We start from the raw sequence: 24,204 nt of genomic DNA on the forward strand, positions 1-24,204 counted from the left end.
CAAACACTCTATCATTACTCCATTACTAAAGAAACCCACCCTCGACCCATCCTGCACAAACAACTACAGACCGGTCTCCAATCTCCCCTCCATCTCTAAACTGTTGGAGCGCCTGATATACTCCCGCCTTACCCGTTACCTCTCCACTCACTCCCTCCTAGACCCTTCACAGTCTGGTTTCCGCCCCCTACATTCGACAGAAACTGCACTCATCAAAGTGACCAATGACCTTCTGACAGCAAAACGTAATGGTGACCACTCTCTGCTCATTCTTCTCGACCTTTCTGCAGCTTTTGACACTGTTGACCACCCTCTCCTTCTCTCTAGGCTCCAGTCACTAGGCATTAAGGACACTGCTCTCTCCTGGTTCTCCTCCTACCTTTCTGACCGCTCCTTCAGTGTTCTGTTCTCTGGCTCCACTTCATCTCCTCTTCCTCTCGCTGTCGGGGTACCTCAGGGCTCAGTCCTTGGCCCCCTTCTGTTCTCTCTCTACACGGCCCCAATTGGACAGACCATCAGCAGATTTGGCTTTCAGTACCATCTTTATGCCGACGACACACAACTATATACGTCATCCCCTGACCTTACCCCTGCTGTACTACAGAACGCCACTGACTGTCTGTCCGCAGTCTCCAACATCATGTCCGCTCTCTATCTGAAACTCAACCTCTCCAAAACTGAACTTCTTCTGCTCCCACCATCTACTAACCTCCCTAAATCTGACATTTCCCTCTCCGTGGCTGGCACCATAATAACACCCCGGCAGCAGGCGCGCTGTCTGGGTGTTATGTTTGACTCCGATCTCTCCTTCACCTCCCATATACAATCTCTTGCCCGCTCGTGCCGCTTACACCTAAAGAACATCTCTAGAATCCGCCCTTTTCTCACCATGGAGACAGCTAAAACCCTCACTGTCGCCCTGATCCACTCCCGCCTGGACTACTGTAACGCTCTATTAATTGGCCTCCCCCTCACTCGACTTTCCCCTCTCCAGTCCATCCTTAATGCAGCAGCCAGGGTCGTCCATCTGGCTAATCGTTACTCGGACGCGTCCGCTCTTCACCAGTCGTTACACTGGCTACCCATTCATTACAGGATACAATTCAAAGTACTTGTTCTCACCCACAAAGCTCTCCACAGTGCGGCACCCCCTTACATCTCCTCCCTCATTTCTGTCTATCAGCCTAACAGACCACTGCGCTCTGCAAATGACTTTCGATTAACCTCTGCACTAATCCGTACCTCCCACTCCCGACTCCAAGACTTCTCCCGTGCTGCTCCAATCCTCTGGAATGCTCTACCCCAAGATATTAGGACCATCCATAATTTGCATAGTTTTAGGCGCTCGCTCAAAACATATTTGTTCAGAGCGGCCTATCACGTTCACTAATCAAAGTCATTTTATGTTTGTGTGTGTGTAGCCCATTCACTATCCCCATCTATTCCCCAACCCCTGAAGATGGCTGGACCATGATTGTAAATACATCATTGTAAATACACACCTGTACTTTGCATCTCCCCCACCTCATTGTAGATTGTAAGCTCTCACGAGCAGGGTCGTCTTATTTTGCTTTAATTATTGTATTGTTAACGTTGTTACTTATGACTTTTGTGTTTGAAACTGTTAAACTGTAAAGCGCTGCGGAATATGTTGGCGCTATATAAATAAAGATTATTATTATTATTATTATTGGTATTGCAGACCCTCTAATAACCTTGGTCGCTCTTCTCTGCACCAGCTCTAGTTCAGCTATGTCTTTCTTATACATCGGAGACCAGAACTGTACACAGTATTCTAACTGTGGTCGAACTAGTGACTTGTATAGAGGTAAAATTATGTTCTCCTCATGAGCATCTATGCCTCTTTTAATGCATCCCATTATTTTATTTGCCTTTGTAGCAGCTGCCTGACACTGGCCACTAAATGTGAGTTTGTAATCCACCCATACACCCAGGTCTTTTTCATTGACGGTTTTGCCCAGAGTTTTAGAATTAGGCAGGCAATTTTAGTGATTTTTAGACGCCGACGTACTTCCTGCTGGGTTAAGCAGGTGACATTTAATGGGGAATTTTTTTGTTATCACTGATCATATTGTCTGTCATGGGATTTTCTTGTGTAAATACTGCTGAAAAAAAATCATTTAGCATATTGGCTTTTTCCTCATCCTCATCCACCATTTCACCCAGACTATTTTTAAGGGGGCCAACACTATCATTTTTTAGTTTCTTACTATTTGCGTTGTTCTGTCTTCATACACGTTGATACGGTGTGTGATCCGACATACGGCATAAACCACTTCTGTCTCCCAAATAAGCAGACTGTTCTCTGTAGTCTAACTTGTTTATTGGTAAACATGAGCGCGGTAAAACTATAAGAATACAAATTATTTGAGTAAGTATTGTGCAAATAGTAACATGACTGCAACTAACAGGGAAAGCATACAGGATGATGCAACTTCTATAATAACTACATACAGCAGGTAACTGAAATCACATTTCCTGTGTACTGGCTGCTATACAGTTAATCACACTCTGTACAACATTACATAGCAAGAACAGGGATAATGGTCTTACCGGATAAACTTAACCGGAATGGGAAGTAAGTGAGGTAGTTCAACACAGCAGATTAACACGTGTGTCCAGGGAAATACACAGAGAGAAAATGGAGTTTCCCCTTCCCATGATACCTTGGTGAATCCCAGAATGCAACACTCTAATAATTACTGAAAAACACAGGTAATAAATTTAACCACCACTGGGTGGTGCTATAACACAGCAAAACCAAACTATGGTATTAAGCCTTTTTAAAGCTAGATACAAAGCCCTGACCTTCGCTAGAATGGGCAGAACACTCCCCGCTTGGCATCAACCGATGCCACCCACAGGTTCTTTTGGCGAAAACAGTAAGACAAGTTCCGCAACTGGTCTGAGGAATAGTTTACTCTCCCCGGACTTGCCTACTTTGACCTCGACCTTACGCACCTTCCCATCTTTGCTTGGGAGTATCTTAGTGATGAGGCCTAGTGGCCACTCATTACGGTGAGACTGGCTGTCTTTCATGAGAACGACATCACCGGTTTTGATGTTTGGTTCTGCCACTTCTTCCTGGGTTGTAAGGTGGAGAGGTACTGCTTCCTCCATCTGTCCCAGAAGGTATTGGAGAGACTTTGGACTTGTCTCCATTGTCATCTGTAGAGGTCTTTGTTGCTAAATTCTTCAGGTGGAGCGCTGAGAACGCTGGCTTTCTGAGTAAGTAACATGGCAGGAGTGAGAATGGTCGGATCCTCAGAGTCACTAGAAAGTGAAGTCAATGGTCTAGCTTCAACGGATCTGGTTGCGTGGTCCGCAGGATTGTGGTGTGTGGACACATAGTGCCACTGTTTAGGGTAGGTGGATCTCCTGATCCTTAGCACCCGATTGCTGACATAGACATAGAAACGACGAGTTTCATTGCAAATGTACCCCAACACTACCTTGCTGTCGGTGTAGAACTCGATTTCTTTGACCTCCAGGTCCATTTCTGTTGAGATAAGCTCAGCTGACTCTACTGCTAACACAGCTGCACAGAGTTCCAGTCTGGGTACTGTGTGTTCACGGAGTGGGGCCAGTTTTGTCCGGCTCATAACAAGCCTCACGTGGCATTGTTCATTGATGTCAGTAGTTTTCAAATACGCCACTGCTGCAATTGCTTTGGTTGAGGCATCGCAGAAGATACAAAGCCTTTGCATCTTGATTTCTGTTGATGGCACAGAAGCATATGGTCGTGCAACGTAGAGACTTGACAGGGCTTCTAAAGAGTTCTTCCATCTTACCCACAAGTCTCTTTTCTCACTGGGAAGCGGATCATCCCAATCGGACGTCTCTTGGGTGAAGTCTCTCAACATCATTTTACCTTGGATAGTTACAGGAGTTACAAATCCCAGAGGATCGTACAAGCTGTTCACATTGGACAGGACGCCTCTACGCGTGAAAGGTTTCTCTTCTTCGCTGATCTGGAAGGTGAATGCATCCTTTTTCAAATCCCAAAGTAAACCCAGGCTCCGCTGCATAGGAAGGGAGTCCGTGCTTAAATCCAAGTCTTTTAAATCGGTTGAGTAATCTTGAGAGGGAAAGGCTGCCATTAGTTTTGGGCTGTTGGAAGCAATTTTGTGCAACCTCAAATTGGATGAAGCGAGCATTTCTTGTGCCCTTTTCAGGAGACTGACTGCCGACTCATCTGTGGGTGTGGATTTCAGGCAGTCATCTACGTAGAAATCCTTTTCCACAAAAGATCTTACATCCGATCCATACTTTGCTTCACCCTCTCTGGCTGAATGTCTAAGCCCATAGATAGCGACAGCAGGGGAAGGGCTGTTCCCGAAGATGTGTACCTTCATACGATATTCCACGATGTCCTTGTAGGGGTCATTATCGCGGTACCAGAAAAACCTCAAGCAGTTTCTGTGTTCTTCTTTAACAAGGAAGCAGTGAAACATGTGTTGTATGTCGGCCGTAAATGCTACTGCATCTTTGTGGAAACGAAGGAGTACTCCCAGAAGTCTGTTGTTGAGGTCTGGACAAGATAGAAAGACGTCGTTTAAAGAAACACCTTCGTATCTGGCACTTGAGTCAAATACCACTCTTATCTGACCAGGTTTCTTTGGATGATACACGCCGAAAATAGGTAAGTACCAACATTCCTCGGAATCTTGAAGTACAGGTGCAATTTCCGCGTGGCCACTCTGGAATATTCTCTCCATGAAGGTAAAGAAGTGTTCTTTTGTCTCTGGTGACTTCTGCAGTTTGCGTGCAAGGGAGACAAATCGACTGTACACAAGTTCTCTGTTGTTGGGTAAGCGTTGCCTCTGTGGTTTGAATGGTAAAGGTGCGACCCAACTCTTTGATTCATCTCTTACTATCTCTCGCTCCATGATGTCCAAGAACAGTCTGTCCTCTATGGACGTTGCTACCTGGTTGTCTTCTCTTGTCCTGTGGAAAACTGTGCACCCTATATGATCTTGCTCACCGTCGCATGCATGGTCTTCACAGGAGGGATCAGCTAACGGACAAGATGGAGGGGTGTTGTGTGGCAATTCTTTAATCAGGAAACTGCTCTCGCATGGCTGGAAGAGAGACGGGCGTCCAATCTCGAGGGTATTGGTGAGCATGCTGTCGACTGATGTCGGCCTGTGTGCTTCACCCAAACAGACGTCTCCCACAATGACCCATCCTAGGTCAAGTCTCTGAGCATATGGGGCATTTTGTGGGCCGTTGATCTGTCCTCTAGCCTTGTGGACCCGTAGAATGTCTCTTCCGAGGAGTAAGACGATAGGGGCTCCTTGGTCAAGCTCCGGTATCAGGTGAGCTATACGTCTCAAGTGGGTGTGATGAGCTGCTACCTCCGGTGTAGGTATCTCAGACCTGTTGTCCGGAATTTGATTGCACTCTAGTATTGATGGTAAGGATAAGCAGGTTTGACCGTCCATAGACTCTACTTTGAATCCGGTCGCTTTTCTCCCTGCCGTCTCGACAGTACCTGCACATGTCTTCAAGGAGTACGGAGAGCCGGGACCAGCAATGTTGAAGGTGTTGAAGAAAAAGGACTTAGCTAGAGACCTGGTACTCTGATCGTCCAAGATTGCATATACCTTGATTGCCTTATCCCGTTGGCTCGCTGGGAATACTCTGACAATGTCAGAGTCCGTCTGTTTTTCGGCAGACTCTTCTACTCGTGACGATACCCCTGAGGGTGGTCCAGGGTGTAAAGCCGTGTTGTGCTCCACACTACTGCATTCTGCGCATTTCACACTGGTTTCACAGTTCTTGGCGAAGTGTGAGGTGGTCGCGCAGCATCTGAAGCATATCTTGTTTTCGTTTAGGAAGCTCTTACGGTCTTCTAGAGGCTTCTCCCTGAAGGCTCTACATTTTAGTAGAGAATGAGGTTTCTTGTGTAGAGGGCAGTGTTTGCTGAGATCCTGAGGTTTGTCCTCCTCTGGAGAGGACTTACTTGCCCTGTAAGGAAAACCTGTGGAGGTAACATTAGTTTTGTGTACTGCCACTGGTGTTTTACTGGGTTTTACACCAGAGGCAGTGGTACATGACATAGTGAAATCGAAACTGGGGTCATTTCTAACTTTAGCCTGCTGAGCAACAAAGTCTACAAACACCCTGAAAGGAGGAAATGGCACCTTATGAGCCTGTTTGTAACGGGACCCGTGACTGACCCACTTTTCTTGTAAGTTGTAAGGGAGCTTTTGGACGATTGGGTTGACACCTCTGGCAGTGTCCAGGAATGCCAACCCTGGTAGGTCACCTTCTGCCTGAGCAGCATGTACCTCCATTAACAAGTCGCTCAGTTCCCTGAGCTTTTGATAACCCTTATTTGCTGTCTTGGGGAAATCATCAATTCTTTTATACAAAGCATTTTCTATAGCTTCTATTGACCCATAACATTCTTCAAGTCTCTCCCACACCATGCGAAGTCCTGTGTGTGGGTACTTTATGTTAATGTTCCTGATTCTTTTGGCGTGTTCAGCTGACTCACTCCCAAGCCACTTAACCAGTAGATCTAACTCTTCACTACTGGAAAGATGCAAGTCTCTGATGGCGTTCTGGAAGGAGGCTCGCCAAGCTCTGTAGCTTTCAGCTCGATCGGTGAACTTTACAAGTCCCTTGGTCACCAGCTCCCGGCGGGTAAAGAACCTTGCAAAGTTCATAGTGGCTGAGTCAGTGTCAACATGAGCTGGTGTGCTGTTGTCATTCAGTGTGTGTGGTGCATCCTCATACCTGGTAGGAGCTTCTGGCTTAGGAAAGTCTGTATAAAACCGTTCTGAAGCGAAGGGTGTCCCTGTCAGTCTGGGAGGAGGCCGTACCTTCTGTTCTGTAAGACGGTAGTGGTGGTCGACGTCGTTTCGTAGTGTACCTTCCTGCTTCCAGTACGGTGTTTGGAGGAAGGATCTCTGGTAATCTGTATAGGCTGGTTGGTGTAATGGATCAGAGTTGTCTTCTATTCCGGGATGTTGGTGGACATATTCTGAGACGCGTTGAGCAGGGTCCTGACGATCAAGGTCTGGTCCACGTACGTCGCTGTCGCGCTCAGATTCGGGAAACTCCACGGCTTCTAAGAACTCAGCTTTGGCTATTGCGGCTGCTGCTTCTTTTTCAGCGGAAAGCCTTTCTAAGGTCGCTCGCAGGCGTGCTGTATCTGCGTCTCTATCGGCTTGCAGGCGGGCTCTTTCTGCTTCTTGCTCGGCTTGCAGGCGGGCTCTTTCTGCTTCTTGGCAGGCTCTTTCTGCTTCTCTATCTGCTTGCAGGCGGGCTCTTTCTGCTTCTTGCTCGGCTTGCAGGCGGGCTCTTTCTGCTTCTTGGCAGGCTCTTTCTGCTTCTCTATCTGCTTGCAGGCGGGCTCTTTCTGCTTCTTGGCAGGCTCTTTCTGCTTCTCTATCTGCTTGCAGGCGGGCTCTTTCTGCTTCTTGCTCTGCTTGTCTTAACTTTAACTGCATCTCTTGTGCAGCGAAGGAGGATCTTACCTTCGCCGCCTCAGCTTCTGCTCGGGCGAGGGTGACAGACCTTTTCGAGGAAGACTTGCTAGAGCGGCTTGTATGGGACCTCGTCCTGAGTGAGGATGCTCGACTTGCAGACATTGTGTGTCCGTTTGCAGGCTGTAGGATGTCTCAGAGCGGGTAGGAATGACTTCAGCGTAGACCGAGACGTGTAGCGCTTGGTGGGCAATATGGCGGCCGCTGCGGTATCTGCAGGCTGTGCGGTGTGGTACAAGCGGCTGTGTAAATGGTCTTGTTATTGCTGGCGTCTAGCCTGGTTTTACTGGCTTCCGCTGGTATCTAGAATCCGTTTTACTGCTTGCTGGTATCTAGCCTGCGTTTTACTGGCCTCCGCTGGTATCTAGAATCCGTTTTACTGCTTGCTGGTATCTAGCCTGCGTTTTACTGGCCTCTGCTGGTATCTAGAATCCGTTTTACTGTTCTGTCTTCATACACGTTGATACGGTGTGTGATCCGACATACGGCATAAACCACTTCTGTCTCCCAAATAAGCAGACTGTTCTCTGTAGTCTAACTTGTTTATTGGTAAACATGAGCGCGGTAAAACTATAAGAATACAAATGATTTGAGTAAGTATTGTGCAAATAGTAACATGACTGCAACTAACAGGGAAAGCATACAGGATGATGCAACTTCTATAATAACTACATACAGCAGGTAACTGAAATCACATTTCCTGTGTACTGGCTGCTATACAGTTAATCACACTCTGTACAACATTACATAGCAAGAACAGGGATAATGGTCTTACCGGATAAACTTAACCGGAATGGGAAGTAAGTGAGGTAGTTCAACACAGCAGATTAACACGTGTGTCCAGGGAAATACACAGAGAGGAAATGGAGTTTCCCCTTCCCATGATACCTTGGTGAATCCCAGAATGCAACACTCTAATAATTACTGAAAAACACAGGTAATAAATTTAACCACCACTGGGTGGTGCTATAACACAGCAAAACCAAACTATGGTATTAAACCTTTTTAAAGCTAGATACGAAGCCCTGACCTTCGCTAGAATGGGCAGAACATACGTAGTTAAAGAATGTTTTGGGATTATTTTTACTCTCTCTGACAATGAGTCTCTCTGTCTCAATTTTTGCTGCCTTGATTTGCTTTTTACAGAATTTATTTAATTTTCTGTATTTATTTAATGCCTCATCACTACCTACTTCCTTTAATTCTCGAAATGCTTTCTTTTTGTCACTTATTGCGCCCCTTACAGCTCTATTTAGCCATATTGGTTTCCTCCTATTTCTAGTATGTTTATTCCCATACGGTATATATTGTGCACAGGTCCTATCCAGGATGCTAATAAATGTCTCCCATTTTCTTTGTGTATTTTTACGTCTCAGGATATCGTCCCAGTTAAATGCACCAAGATCATCTCTATTCCGTTGCAAAGTTGCCCTCCTGAAGTCTAGTGTCCTTGTAACCCCTCTACTACACATCTTATTAAAGGATACATGAAAACTTATTATTTTGTGATCACTATTACCCAAGTGACCCACAACCCTTATATTTGCTATGCAGTCTGGCCTGTTGGTTAATATTAGGTCTAGCAGTGCCCCCCTTCTTGTTGGGTCCTGAACCAGTTGTGAAAGGTAATTGTCTCTCATAGTTGTCAAAAACCGATTACCTTTGCTGGAACTGCAGGTTTCCATTCCCCAATCTATTTCAGGGTAGTTGAAGTCCCCCATAACAATGACTTCTCCTTGAGTTGCAGCTTCATCTATTTGCTTTACGAGGATATTCTCCGTTGCTTCCACTATTTTTGGAGACTTAGGGGTTTGCTATATGTGGTGAAATATGTGTGTGTGTGTATATATATATATATATATATATATATACAGTATATACAGTATGTGTGCAGTGGACTATGTATAGATTTATTGTGTCACTGGCAATAATGTAACATCTGTCTTGAAAAGCTGCAGGTCGCACCCAGGTGTTAATATGTACTTTCCTGGGACAAGTAGACTCTGTCCCCAATCTCACCAGGGAGTCCTGCGGGAAGCCAACAGGAAAGGTAACATTTGGCACCCCTTAGGTCTTGGAAGAGAGATGTTAATTGCGGCCTGATGGTATCTATCCGTGAGAACCTTTACACAGGGTGTCTCAAGAGAAAAATATATTCATTAGTAGCGCGGCTGTGGCCCAATCAACAAGCCAGCAATTATGATATTAACCTGTGTGGACAGTCTATAAACCTGACCAAGCTATAAATTAAGGCTGTATACAGAGAATTGTCTTCACATAATGGGGGCAGCCTGAGAAGCTGGTGTGACCCTATCTACATTCGTGCTTACCCTCAGGGAGCAGAAAGCAAAACTACCAGTTAGATGATTTCTGTAAGTTTATCCTCTTTATTTTTATACTGTTTTGCATGTTTTGCATAAGTTGTATGTCTTTTTATTATCATATTTTTATACCTTTTCTTATTGTAAGCACTGAAACTTTTTCGTGTTAAAGTATAAAACTTTAACGAGTTGAACCTTGAATGTTCTAAAAGATTCCATAGCCTAAAGTGTGTGAGCCTTATGAGTGATAGACATTATTAGTATTAATAGTCCGGGACTCATAGCCCGCATATTCGGTGAGTTGTGGCAGCGTTTATGAGCGGGTGTGTGGCCTGAGTCGGTGTGTGATTTATGCTCCCATTACAGCATGAGACAGAGGTTGAATGCTGGACTGAGAGTGGGGAGATAGATTAACCCTTGCAGGCACAACCCCAAGTCACATGTGAGAGCGGACACATGACGAATTAGTGACACCACAGAGTAGGTATCCGTGACCCCCTATCAGTAAGTTATTTTTCCCCCTTATCTCGACCCACAGGGACTCTATATTTTCATTAGATTCGCCTATATTATCACGCAGGATGGGTTTTAAGGATGATTTTACATATAGACACACCCACCCCCTCGCTTATCTGTACGGTCATTTCTGAACAGGCTATAGCCCTGCAAGTTAACAGCCCAGTCATGGCTCTCATCCAGCCATGTTTCAGATATCCCCACCATGTCATAATTATGGCCAACAACATTAATTCTAATTCGTTCATTTTGTTGGCGAGGCTTCTGGCATTAGTATACATGCACTTTATGTATCTCTCTGTACCTCTATTCTTTCTTAATTTATTAATTGTTCTAACCCCACCCCCCATGCCACCAGCACCCCAACTTCCTTATTTGTGCCCAGCTCTCTATCTTCCCCTCCAATAAAATGAATACCCTCCTCCCCAATACCTAGTTTCAACACTCCTCCAACCTTCTAATCATTTTCTCCCCCAGCACAGCTGCAACTTCCCCATTGAGGTGCAGTCAGTCCCTAGCGTAGAACCTGTAGTCAATTGAAAAGTCGGCCCAGTTCTGCAGGAACCCAAACCCCTCTTTCCTACACCAATTCTTCAGCCACTTATTAACCTCCCTAATCTCCCGTTGCCTCTCTGGCGTGGCACGTGGTACAGACAGTATTTCGGAAAATACCACGTTGGAAGTCCTTGCTTTCAGCTTGTAGCCTAATTCTCTGATTTCGTTTTTAAGGACCTTCCACCTTCCTCTAACTTTGTCATTTGTGCCAATGTGCACCATGACCGCTGGGTCCTCACCAGCCCCTCCCAGTAATCTGTCAACCCGATCAGCGATGTGTCGGACTCGAGCGTCAGGTAGGCAGCACACCGTTCGACGATCCCTGTCTTTGTGACAGATTGCCCTATCTGTTCCCCTAATAACTGAGTCCCCCACTACCAGCACCTGTCTGGCCTGCAGTGCTCTCCTATTTCCCTCCTTACTGTAGCAGTCACTCCTCTGGCTTTCAGAGGACATGCCTGGCTGCAGCAGTGCTACCCCTGTACTGGCACCCCCCTCATCTGCTAACTTAGCAAACTTATTGGGGTGTGCCAGATCAGGACTAGCCTCTCTGGCACTCTTCCCTCTTCCCGACCTTCTAACCGTCACCCTATACAAAGTTTATTGCAAAGCACCAGTTTGGGGAAGATGTTCCACTGTCCTGGGAAGTCAGGGCTATGTTCCATCTTCCATTTTATGTCTTTGATGTCTCCTTTTCTTCTTCTTGCACAGGCTCATTGCATGAGTTACTCAGGAGTTCATTGCACAGTAATTCCTCCTCCTCCAATTTCAAGGGAGGATTCGGCATTAGTCTACGCCCTGTACATGATTGCATTTATTTAATTATTAGAGATTAGCGAATATACTCGTTACTCGAGATTTCCCGAGCACGCTCGGGTGACCTCGAAGTATTTTTTAGTGTTCGGAGATTTCGTTTACCTCACCGCAGCTGAATGATTTACATGTTAGCCAGCTTGATTACATGTGGGGATTCCCTAGCAACCAGGCAACCCCCACATGTACTTATGCTGGTTAACAGATGTAAATCATTCAGCTGCGGCGATGAAAACTAAATCTCCGAACCCTAAAAAATACTCGGAGGTCACCCGAGCGTGCTCGGGAAATCTCGAGTAATGAGTATATTCGCTCATCACTATTAATTATCTCATTCTTCACTAGTGTTGAGCGATACCTTCCAATATTTGAAAGTATCGGTATCGGATGGTATCGGCCGATACCGAGTTCCGATACCAATACAAGTCATTGGGACATAAATATCGGAAGGTATTCCTCGATGGTTCCCAGGGTCTGAAGGAGAGGAAACTCTCCTTCAGGCCCTGGGATCCATATTAATGTAAAAAATAAAGAATAAAAATAAAAAATATGGCTATACTCACCCCTCCGAAGAACCCTGGCTGTCACTGATGCAAGCGTCCGCCTCCGTTCCTGAGAATTGCAGAGAGTGAAGGACCTTCGATGATGTCGCGGTCAGGTGACCGGTCACGTGACTGCTCACCTGAGCATCGAAGGTCCTTCACTCACTACATTCTCAGGAACGGAGGCAGACGCTCGCAGCGGTGACAGCCAGGGTTCTTCGGAGGGGTGAGTATAGCCATATTTTTTTTTTTATTCTTTATTTTTTACATTAATATGGATCCCAGGGCCTGAAGGAGAGTTTCCACTCCTCCAGACCCTTGGAACCATACGCACCGCACACTCCGATACCGATTTCCGATATCACAAAAATATCGAATCTCGGTATCAGAATTCCGATACAGCAAATATCGGCCGATACCCGATACTTGCAGTATCGGAATGCTCAACACTATTCTTCACTCTTGAAGTCCGATCTTCCCTGGGATTTGAATATCCAAACTCTTGCTTGGACAGCAATGGAATAGAGGCTGCAAAGTTAAAGGGAAGGAGATAGAGGCTGAAACACACAATTCAGGTATGTGTTACTTGTCAAAGTGCGTGCTGTTTACTATAGTAACTGTTAAGGATTTACAGTTAGGGCCAGAAATATTTGGACAGTGACACAATTTTCGCGAGTTGGGCTCTGCATGCCACCACATTGGATTTGAAATGAAACCTCTACAACAGAATTCAAGTGCAGATAGTAACGTTTAATTTGAAGGGTTGAACAAAAATATCTGATAGAAAATGTAGGAATTGTACACATTTCTTTACAAACACTCCACATTTTAGGAGGTCAAAAGTAATTGGACAAATAAACATAACCCAAACAAAATATTTTTATTTTCAATATTTTGTTGCAAATCCTTTGGAGGCAATCACTGCCTTAAGTCTGGAACCCATGGACATCACCAAACGCTGGGTTTCCTCCTTCTTAATGCTTTGCCAGGCCTTTACAGCCGCAGCCTTCAGGTCTTGCTTGTTTGTGGGTCTTTCCGTCTTAAGTCTGGATTTGAGCAAGTGAAATGCATGCTCAATTGGGTTTAGATCTGGAGATTGACTTGGCCATTGCAGAATGTTCCACTTTTTGGCACTCATGAACTCCTGGGTAGCTTTGGATGTATGCTTGGGGTCATTGTCCATCTGTACTATGAAGCGCCGTCCAATCAACTTTGCAGCATTTGGCTGAATCTGGGCTGAAAGTATATCCCGGTACACTTCAGAATTCATCCGGCTACTCTTGTCTGCTCTTATGTAATCAATAAACACAAGTGACCCAGTGCCATTGAAAGCCATGCATGCCCATGCCATCACGTTGCCTCCACCATGTTTTACAGAGGATGTGGTGTGCCTTGGATCATGTGCCGTTCCCTTTCTTCTCCAAACTTTTTTCTTCCCATCATTCTGGTACAGGTTGATCTTTGTCTCATCTGTCCATAGAATACTTTTCCAGAACTGAGCTGGCTTCTTGAGGTGTTTTTCTGCAAATTTAACTCTGGCCTGTCTATTTTTGGTATTGATGAATGGTTTGCATCTAGATGTGAACCCTTTGTATTTACTGTCATTGAGTCTTCTCTTTACTGTTGACTTAGAGACAGATACACCTACTTCACTGAGAGTGTTCTGGACTTCAGTTGATGTTGTGAACGGGTTCTTCTTCACCAAATTAAGTATGCGGCGATCATCCACCACTGTTGTCATCCGTGGACGCCCAGGCCTTTTTGAGTTCCCAAGCTCACCAGTCAATTCCTTTTTTCTCAGAATGTACCCAACTGTTGATTTTGCTACTCCAAGCATGTCTGCTATCTCTCTGATGGATTTTTTCTTTTTTTTCAGCCTCAGGATGTTCTGCTTCACCTCAATTGAGAGTTCCTTTGACCGCATGTTGTCTGCTCACAGCAACAGCTTCCAAATGCAAAACCACACACCTGGAATCCACCCCTGACCTTTTAACTACTTCATTGATTACAGGTTAACGAGGGAGACGCCTTCAGAGTTAATTGCAGCCCTTAGAGTCCATTGTCCATCTACTTTTGGTCCCTTGAAAAAGAGGACGCTATGCATTACAGAGCTATGATTCCTAAACCCTTTCTCTGATTTGGATGTGGAAACTATCATATTGCAGCTGGGAGTGTGCACTTTCAGCCCATATTATATATATAATTGTATTTCTGAACATGTTTTTGTAAACAGCTAAAATAACAAAACTTGTGTCACTGTCCAAATATTTCTGGCCCTAACTGTATCGTTAAGATATTAACATTGTGGGACTAGCCCGACAATGCGCCCTCCTTTGGTAATAGATAGTGATGAGCGAGTGTACTCGTTGCTCGGGTTTTCCCTTGGGTGACCTCCGAGTATTTGTTATTGCTCAGAGATATAGTTTTCATCGCCTCAGTTACATGATTTATGGCTTCCAGATACGCTGAATACATGTGAGGAATGCCTGTTTGTTAGGGAATTCCCACATGTATTCAGCGTATCAGGAAACCGTAGATCATGCAACTGAGACGATGAAAACTATATCTCTGAGCAATAACAAATACTCGGAGGTCACCCGAGCGTGCTCGGGAAAACCCGAGCAACGAGTATACTCGCTCATCACTAGGAATAAACTCTCTGTCTATGGACTTTTTGCATGGAGTGCCTGGTATGGACGGTGTTGGCTTTCTCAGCTCTGCTTTATTCTAAATGTAAAATCTCTAATTGTGCCAGAACTGCTGCACACAGCAAGCTAAGTGATTTATCATTGAATTTAGGGTCTCTTTGCCTACATTACGCTACTCTCAGATAATATAGCAAAATCCTGCTGACAGATTCCCTTTAAGTGTAGAAAAATTTTCTCTACTTGAATATGACTGGTATTTTACATTACAGGTACAGTGCACTTGTACATAGAATTGTTCGGTAACTGACGTAATAAAATGATTGACTGCTTTTTATTTTTGCCATTAAACCCATAAAAAATTATAAAAATTTGCTGCTGAGGCCATGTTCAGACAGAATGTAATCACTGCATTTTTTCTGCTACTTTTTATCAGAAAGTTTCCCATAGGTTCCCATTCCAAACTACTCAATGGCAATATTCTCTGATTATTGCATTTTTATTGCTTTTTATGCCTTTTTCCCTTTATTTGGTGCATTTTGGTGCAAATTGGATGCAGCGTTTATAATGTGTGTCCATAGTACAGAAAAACACGTTGATTCTGCACTTAATGGGAATTCGTCCTAAGGACTAACCCTCCTTTTATGGGCATGCAGGTCATAGGTAGCTCAATAAAATGATTCCTATAAACTTGCAAGCCTATGTCTTATTTCAGAGAAATGGAGAGTTTTCTTATACAGAAAACCTGCAGGTTTGGATTTCTTTTTCCCTTTATAATAAAGGCCTTCATTTGAAAATTGCATTTTATGTTTACTTGTGTTATCTGTGTCTAAAATTTTCATTTGTTTGGTGATCTGAAACATTTAAGTGTGACAAACATGCAAAAGAATAGGAAATCAGGAAGAGGGCAAATTCTTTTTCACACAACTGTATATAAATGAGCTGATAAGGGGTAAGGGCCGGATCTAAAGAGAATCTGCCTCCAGAGATTATTTTAAATGAAAGGGGAAGTTACCGATGTGATATGTAATGGCTCCTCTCCTGATCTCCCTGCAGAGCTGTGTGTGATCACAAATGACACATTGCAGGTTCCTCTCAGTGCTTCAGCTTCCATCTCACAGGCAGAGAGTGTTGCATAACAAGAGAGTGGCAGCAAATGTGTTTGCAAGAAGATACAATTCAGTACTATATTGTGTTAGTTACATGTCTCACACTGGTAACACCCACTTTTATTAAAAATCAACTCTGGAGGCAGATTCTCAGGGAGATCAGGAACCTGTCCATAGATGGTAACAGCTCATTTGCATGTAAGAAAAACATGGATTTCTCTAGAATAAGACATTGGATCACAGACATCTAGGTATCACTTTATTCAGCTTCGAATGACCTGTGTATCCATATAGACAGCTTTGGGGGGTTGAGACTATGATGTATGAGTGTGATTAGGAGGTGTGGATAAGAGCACTGCCAAATAATTTTCTACACCCGCTGCATAGTTTCTCTCACTTTATGCCAAATGTGTTTCTGACTAATGCATAATCACGTTAGTGTGCCACTGGAGGTAAATGTTCCACCTCAAGAAAATAAATTATTTACTTCCTTTGGAACCGTGCTTGAAATTCCTTGTTAGAACAACAACCATTGATGGGGGAGTAACTTGTTACCAGTTGAATTTCCAGATTCTGTTACCTGGATGTACTCCCTAAGAGCCATCAAACTGTAAGGGCACATCTGAATGTAACTGAAATAATATATGTGTTTTTAAAAGGTCCTCCGAATTCCCCTTCAAATTATAGAAGCAGGAATTGCATCGGGTTCAACCTAGCCTTACATGTTGATCCGGTGGGAGGCAAAACCCTCATGAGGTAGATTCGAATAGCTCTTACAGTAGCGTAGCAACCGGGGGGGGGGGCAGAGGGGGCTGTTGGCCAGGGCCTTTTGCTCCAAGGGGACCCACCCGTAGCTACTCTACTGTAACTGTATCGGTGTGCACAGCATGATGATACAATTACATTCTGTGGCAGAGCCCCTGAGCAGTAGGGGGGCCCAGTGCCAGCAGCGGGCCCACCGTCAACACAATTGCAACTGTATCAGCTAGATGCCAATACAGCTGACTGCATTGACGAGAGGAGCATTACGCTCCCTCTCCCATCATCCTCCTCTCAGCGTCTGACGTCACTGACACCGACACAGACAGGGGGTCACGATGATGTCACTACTCGGCGCCCACCGTCCAGAGATGTGTGGGCACTCGGAGCAGCAGAGGAATGAGGAGGAAGAGAGGTGAGTATTGTATTTATTGTTTTTATGGGGAGTGTATTATACTATAGTCTGACTGCCTGCCTATGAGGGTGATGGATTATACACTATAGAATCTGCCTATAGGGGTGCATTATACTACAAAGTCTGCCTATAGGGGGTGCATTATACTATACAGTCTGCCTATGGAGGGTGCATTATACTATAGAGTCTGCCTATGGGGGTGCATTATACTATAGAGTCTGCCTATGGAGAGTTCATTTTATTATAGAGTATGTCTATGGAGACTGCATTATACTATATAGAGTCTGCCTATGGGGGGTGCATTATACTTCAAAGTCTGGCTATGGAGAGCACATTACACTTTAGAGTCTGCCTATGGGGGGTGCATTATAATATAGAGTCTGCCTATGGAGAGTGTATTATACCATAGAGTCTGCCTATGGGGGTGCATTATACTATAGAGTCTGCCTATCAGGGGTGCATTATACAGTATAGAGTCTGCCTATGAGGGGTGCATTATACAACATAGAGTCTGCCCATGGGGAGTACATTATACTGTAGAGTCTGCCAATGGGGGGTGCATTATACAATATAAAGTCTGCCTATGGGGGTGCATTATACAACATAAAGTCTGCCTATTGGGGAGTGCATTATACAATATAGAGCCATCAGGCGAAACGGCGCTCGTCAGTCGCGGGATGTGACCCCCCCCTTCCACATTCTGCATCATCTGTCCTCTCAAGTAATAACTAACAAGCTTATTTATTGGCTTTTTTTACACCCCTTGCAGCCTCTTTCATATGCACCTTCACTGCAGACGTTATATCTCATTGCCATCTAGTGGCCACCTTAAAAATCACCTGACTTTATGATTTTATCCTAAAGGAACACATACTGTTCCTATTGCCAAGCCACCATCGATTCAATAATGAGTATGACACTAGCTGCTCTATAAATATGCCTATTTCCTGAGATGAGGGTCTAACCTATACATTCTGCTGCCCATTATTACCCTTCACTATTTGTTATAGGACCACTAAGGGAGGCTTTTTGCCCTGAGACTGTTTCAGGTCCACCCGCATGTTAAGTCCATTTAACTCTGAAATAGGTATATATTATCAAATGCCAATGGGAAGTGCATTATACTATATTGAGAATTATCTGCTGCATTATGCTATATGGAGGCTATCTAGGGATCCATCATATAGTGTGGAGATTACAGTGAGGGGGCCATCATACAGTGTTGGAGCCATTAAACAGTTTGGGGGCTACTAAGCAGTCAGTATACTGTGTGAGTGGTATTATATAGCGACGGGTCATTATACTGTGTATAGGGGAGCTGTACAGGGGGATACTCGGGACATTATTAAATGTAAAGTGTGTACTTATTGCTTTAGGGGAACTCAGGTTACTGTTACTGTCAAAAGGGCACACACAGTGCATTATTACTTTCTAGGTTTCTAGGAAACAAAATGTGGGCACTGTTATCTAGGTTTGTTTTACTTTCTTGAGGCACACAGAACCACACAGTAGGTGCAGTAATAGGGACACATATAGGGACACATATGGCAGCAGTGGCTCAGCATTGGGGTATCAGCAGAATAAGGAGTTTATGCAGGTTGGGTATAGATGTAGACGGTGCTGAAAATGTAAGAAGTCAGATGTGTCTTGTTGTAATCTCTGCAGCCATGTCCTGGCTGGAGAAGTTATCATGTCGATCTGGGCCAGATTGAAAAGACAGGAAAAGTGAACAATTCCATCAGAAAGAACGTCCTCTGTAAGTGACTATATATAACTGTGCTGTAATCTCTTATGTTCCATAGGAATGGTATCTACCACTGACCATATGGCGGTAATATCAATGTTGGTCTTTGGATAGAAATAATTTTCAGCATCAGCACGGTCATCTGCTGAGGTTCTCCTCCATTATTAGGGTGCATCACCCAGCTGTAATGAAGGTTAACTGGTTAGGGGCCCACTCAGAAGTTTCGCCCTCCCGAACCAAAACCCTAGCTACGCCTCTAGTTCTATATCAAGGCAGGTGCAAACGACTGTATTTTCTCTCATCTGAGAGAATCGAACGATTATAAAAATCACACTCTGATCAGAGTTTGATCAGAGTGTAATCATAGTGTGATCTGATTTTCTCAGACGAGGAGAAGATGAAGAAACATATTTCTCCATCTTCTTGAAGATATGATCTGAGTGCAGTTCGATGTTTTCACGGCTCATTGATTACCAGGGCCGAGTGCGATATGAGTATCAGATCAAATTCAGGTGGCTCAAGGAAAAAATCCAACATGTGCATGGCCCCATAGCATAACATTGTTCCAGGTGCTATCCAATGTTTTGTTGGATCACAATCAGACCAATATAGTTGTCTGCACGAGCCTTTAGGTGTAAAGTTCCTTCCCAACTCCACATACGGCAGACTAGTTCCCTGGATCAATGCCCCGTCACAGAATTTAGTACGTAAAACTCGTAATATAAAAAATTTTTTAAGAAAGGCATCCAGATCCTTACTACTTTTGTAGCAAATCAACCAGTACATAGTTCAGATTAACATCATTTTATAGATACTATTACTTACTTTACAGGGTCAAAAAAAATTGACAGTGCTTTGCTTGTAGGCACTGGAGGCACCTTTCTTCAGTGAACTGTCAATGAAAGTCAAGATGGTTTCCCTTACCACAATTTATAGAGTTGAAAATTCAAGTATATACTCACTTTTTTAAGGGGGTCAAGAACAAATCCAGCAGGTAACTTTATAACTAAATACTTTGTCTACTGTACTATTGTGATGTACAAAAATCACCATCATAGAGACAGGTATGGAAACATCAGTGTTTTTTTTATTTTTTTCACATCAGATTTCACACAAAATAGATATGTAAAAAAAATGCTACATTGTATTAAAGGCCGACATTAACCATTGTCGAGACGTTTCCACTCTTCTGGCAAATGTCTTCAACTTTCATTGGTTGAGAAGACAGTTTTGTTATGTGATAATCAAGCAGATATTTACTTGATCAGGAGATAAGGAGACTTTTACAAAATAGCATGTCATAAAAACAACTAAAAAAGAAAATTAAACTACCAAAATCTACTATAACAATGAAAACAACACAGAAAATACTTAAAGTTAATGTCCACCTTTAAACACGGGTTTGACTTTTAGAGCCTAAATGAATATATAGAGCAATAAAATAACATGTTATTGCTATACATATTTTTATAGCAGTCAGCAATACATAAGCCACTTTTTCTTGGCATAGACGTCCCCCTTGACATGACTATTTTACTAAATATTTGTACACCCCATTCTGTAATATCTTTTGTTAGAATTCTGAATTGCGATGGTACTCTGCAGTCCCTTCTAGAATTGTATGAATAAATTGATGATGAGTGTTACCAGTTGGAGGTCTCAACTCTAGAAGAAGCCTAAAATTTTTCTGCATACTGGGTCATTCTCGAATTTAATGTTTATACAATATGCAGTAAACTCCCGGCAGCCAGAATTTTAGAATATAACTATATCGTTGAAGTGGTTGAGAAAAATGAAGCTCCGACAACTATAAAAATAAATGTAAAAAATGACTCTGCAGAGAATTTTCAATCTAAAAAAGAATTGACATACTCTTAAAAGATGAAGGCTTAGCTTTTACTTTCTAAACAATAGGGAGAAATGGTTGATCAGACGGTCCCCAGTCAGGTACTATGGTTCAATGAGTCAACTAAAGGCATTCCTCAAAGACATAGAATCTGTTCACTGATTGTATATTGATGGCCAGTGAATGAAGGACACCATATAGAGTCACGCCCCCTAAGACAAGCGCCATACAATTCCTCTGAGCTGATCAACAGTTTCTTGGCTGCTATTGGTAAGGATAGAAGTCAAACATGATAAACAATATCTTATTATTACACTGTGCAAGTCTATTCCAGGCACTATTCGCATTGCTCATTCTATTCGCTGCATATAAGAACATCCCCATCCCGTCCCTCCCCATTAACTTATAATGTGTGTTTTATATAATACAGCAGGAAAGTACGAGTGAATTATTAAAGGGATTGTTTGCTACTTTTAAACACTTTATTAATGACCCAAAGGTGGCATACTGGTGCCAGTATCCCCCACTGGTCTCCAGTCCTCCTCTTCCGGCTGGAGCCACCAAGTACAGCCAATCAGTGGCCCTGATCACCTACAGTCATGACTTACTGTTGAGGATGCAGTACCCTGGGCCCATAAATAAAGTCTTTAAAAGTTGTGAGCAACCACTTAAACAAATGGGGCGAAATTGTGTAATCGATCACTCTGTTGGCGAAGAATCCTAAAGAATTTTGAAAAGGGGAAAGTCAAGAAGGTAGCTCCCACCATCTTCTACAGGCTTAGCTATGCTCAATTATATCTAGCCAGACGGGGAGAAGCTGGCAGTCAACTGCACCCTTGAGTCTTACCCTCATTACCAACCCATTTTTAAGCATAGTCTTTTGTAACAAGGGAACGTGTTCTTGTTTTTTGCTGTCCATGTTTTGGGAAACTTGACTCTCTTGACAGATTTCCTTTTTTTACTAACTAATCAGCCTTTACAGTCCTGCTCATTCTCTCACAGTTGAGTCCAATTCCTGTGATGCAAAGTGCCACTCACTATGACACTACACACAAGAAAACAGGCCCATTTTTTATAAGACTGTCCTATGAACTGAGCCACAAAAAGGTGCGGCCTATGTAGATTTGGACAAATAAGTGTTTTTAGGCTGGGAACAACATTGGGTCTAAGGCGAGTTTAAAAATGCCCTGTTTTTTGGGCTTTAAATCTTTTATGCAATAAATTACCAATTGCATAATTTTCACTTTCAGAATTCCACAAATAATGTAGGAACAAACAGACCAAACATCACCTCATCATGCTATACTTTCTGTATTTTCACAAGTCTTCTACACAACTTAAAAAATGCTCATCGAAAGCTCCTAAAAATAAAACCCATCTATGTTGCACAAGCTAACTTTTTTCAATGCAGTAAACTCTACCCCACATTCTTGACCCCAAAGTTTCCTCCTTACCTATGATTATTAAATAGAAAAAAAATGTATAATGTCTTTTCTTGCGACCCGTAAATCCCCCTAAAGCCCACCCACATAGTATGCCAGCTTTCTTGCCAGAGTTTACTTCAGATCATCTGGTTTATGTTCCTCAAAAGGCTGTAAATTCTTCAGGCAAGAATGAGTGATGTAGTCTAGATACGGCATTAAGAAGATTCCATGTGCCCCCACTTAGCGCTAGATCTCTTTTCTTAGAGTAATGTGGGGAGTTGGATTTCAGTAGAGAAGATTCACTGCACTTTATTTTCTGATGTGCTCTGAGCTCTGTTGACAGTCTGGATCATGGTTAGGATCATAAGGCAAAGGCAGCGTAACTCCAGTTCTCCGATCAACACACCTACATTTTCCACGTTGTCCATCGAGAGCTGGGTGGCACTAAGAGAAAGAGGAAAGAGTCAATCATGTCAGTCGAAAGAAGTTAAATATGTAAATTTCTCTTTTTTACTCTACTTTAGTCCCAGCTATACTTTGACATCCTTACCTAACCCCGCTCACTCAACCTGTGCCGCCAAGTGCTGCTGCACTTCACTTACTCTGTTATAAGTGCTGGAGATAGAGTAGGAAGTAATGTTGGCAGCACTGGGTGGTATAGGTACGATCCCTGTAAAATATATAAACACCCTTTCTGTGCTGGACAGTGCACTGGCAGTCCATCTAAGGGTATTGATAAGTGTTTAGGAATTCAGCACATCAAGCTGCGAGTGATACAATGGGGAAAAAAAGTATTTAGTCAGCCACCAACTGTGCAAGCTCTCTTAAGGTACCGTTACACTAAACAACTTACCAACGATCACGACCAGCGATACGACCTGGCCGTGATCGTTGGTAAGTCGTTGTGTGGTCGCTGGGGAGCTGTCACACAGACAGCTCTCTCCAGCGACCAACGATCAGGGGAACGACTTCGGCATCGTTGAAACTGTCTTCAACGATGCCGAAGTCCCCGGGTAACCAGGGTAAACATCGGGTTACTAAGTGCAGGGCCGCGCTTAGTAACCCGATATTTACATAGTAACATAGTAACATAGTTAGTAAGGCCGAAAAAAGACATTTGTCCATCCAGTTCAGCCTATATTCCATCATAATAAATACCCAGATCTACGTCCTTCTACAGAACCTAATAATTGTATGATACAATATTGTTCTGCTCCAGGAAGACATCCAGGCCTCTCTTGAACCCCTCGACTGAGTTCGCCATCACCACCTCCTCAGGCAAGCAATTCCGATGTCTGTCACGTCCCTCGCCGTCAGCTTCCCGCACTGACTGTGTCAGCGCCGGCCGTAAAGCAGAGCACAGCGGTGACGTCACCGCTGTGCTCTGCTTTATGGCTGGTGCTGACAGTCAGTGCAGGGAAGCTGACAGCGGGGACGTGACAGACATCGGAATGTGAGTATGTAGTGGTTTTTTTTTTTTTACTTTTACAATGGTAACCAGGATAAATATCGGGTTACTAAGTGCGGCCCTGCACTTAGTAACCCGATATTTACCCTGGTTACAAGTGAACACATCGCTGGATCGGTGTGACGCCGATCCAGCGATGACAGTGGGTGATCAGCGACCAAAAAAAGGTCCTGATCATTGCCCAACGACCAACGATCTCCCAGCAGGGGCCTGATTGTTGGTCGCTGTCACACATAACGAGATCGTTAGCGGGATCGTTGCTACATCACAAAAAGCGTGACGTTGCAACGATATCGTTAACGAAATCGTTATGTGTGAAGATACCTTTACTTAAAAAGATAAGAGAGGCCTGTAATTGACATCATAGATAGACCACAACTATGAGAGTCAAAATTGAGAAAACAAATCCAGAAAATCACCTTGTCTGATTTGGCAAGATTTATTTTTAAAATTATGGTGGAAAATAAGTATTTGGTCAACTAAAATCATGCAAGATTTCTGGTTCTCACAGACCTGTAACTTCTTCTTTA

At 43.6% G+C, this 24,204-nt stretch overlaps 1 protein-coding gene across 1 annotated transcript in view; it reads right to left on the reverse strand.

Annotated features, from left to right (window-relative positions):
- Positions 1 to 20,003: 20,003 nt before the first annotated feature.
- IGFBP4 (insulin like growth factor binding protein 4) overlaps positions 20,004 to 24,204 on the reverse strand; it is a 77,617-nt gene continuing 73,416 nt past the window's right edge. The window contains exon 4 of the mRNA XM_069751607.1: positions 20,004 to 22,650. Coding sequence (XP_069607708.1) covers positions 22,516 to 22,650 — 135 coding nt within the window. The 3' untranslated portion in view covers positions 20,004 to 22,515. The remainder of the gene's footprint in view (positions 22,651 to 24,204) is intronic.

Source organism: Ranitomeya imitator, chromosome 2 (genome assembly GCF_032444005.1).
Source record: "Ranitomeya imitator isolate aRanImi1 chromosome 2, aRanImi1.pri, whole genome shotgun sequence".
NCBI classification, from domain to species: Eukaryota; Metazoa; Chordata; class Amphibia; order Anura; family Dendrobatidae; genus Ranitomeya; species Ranitomeya imitator.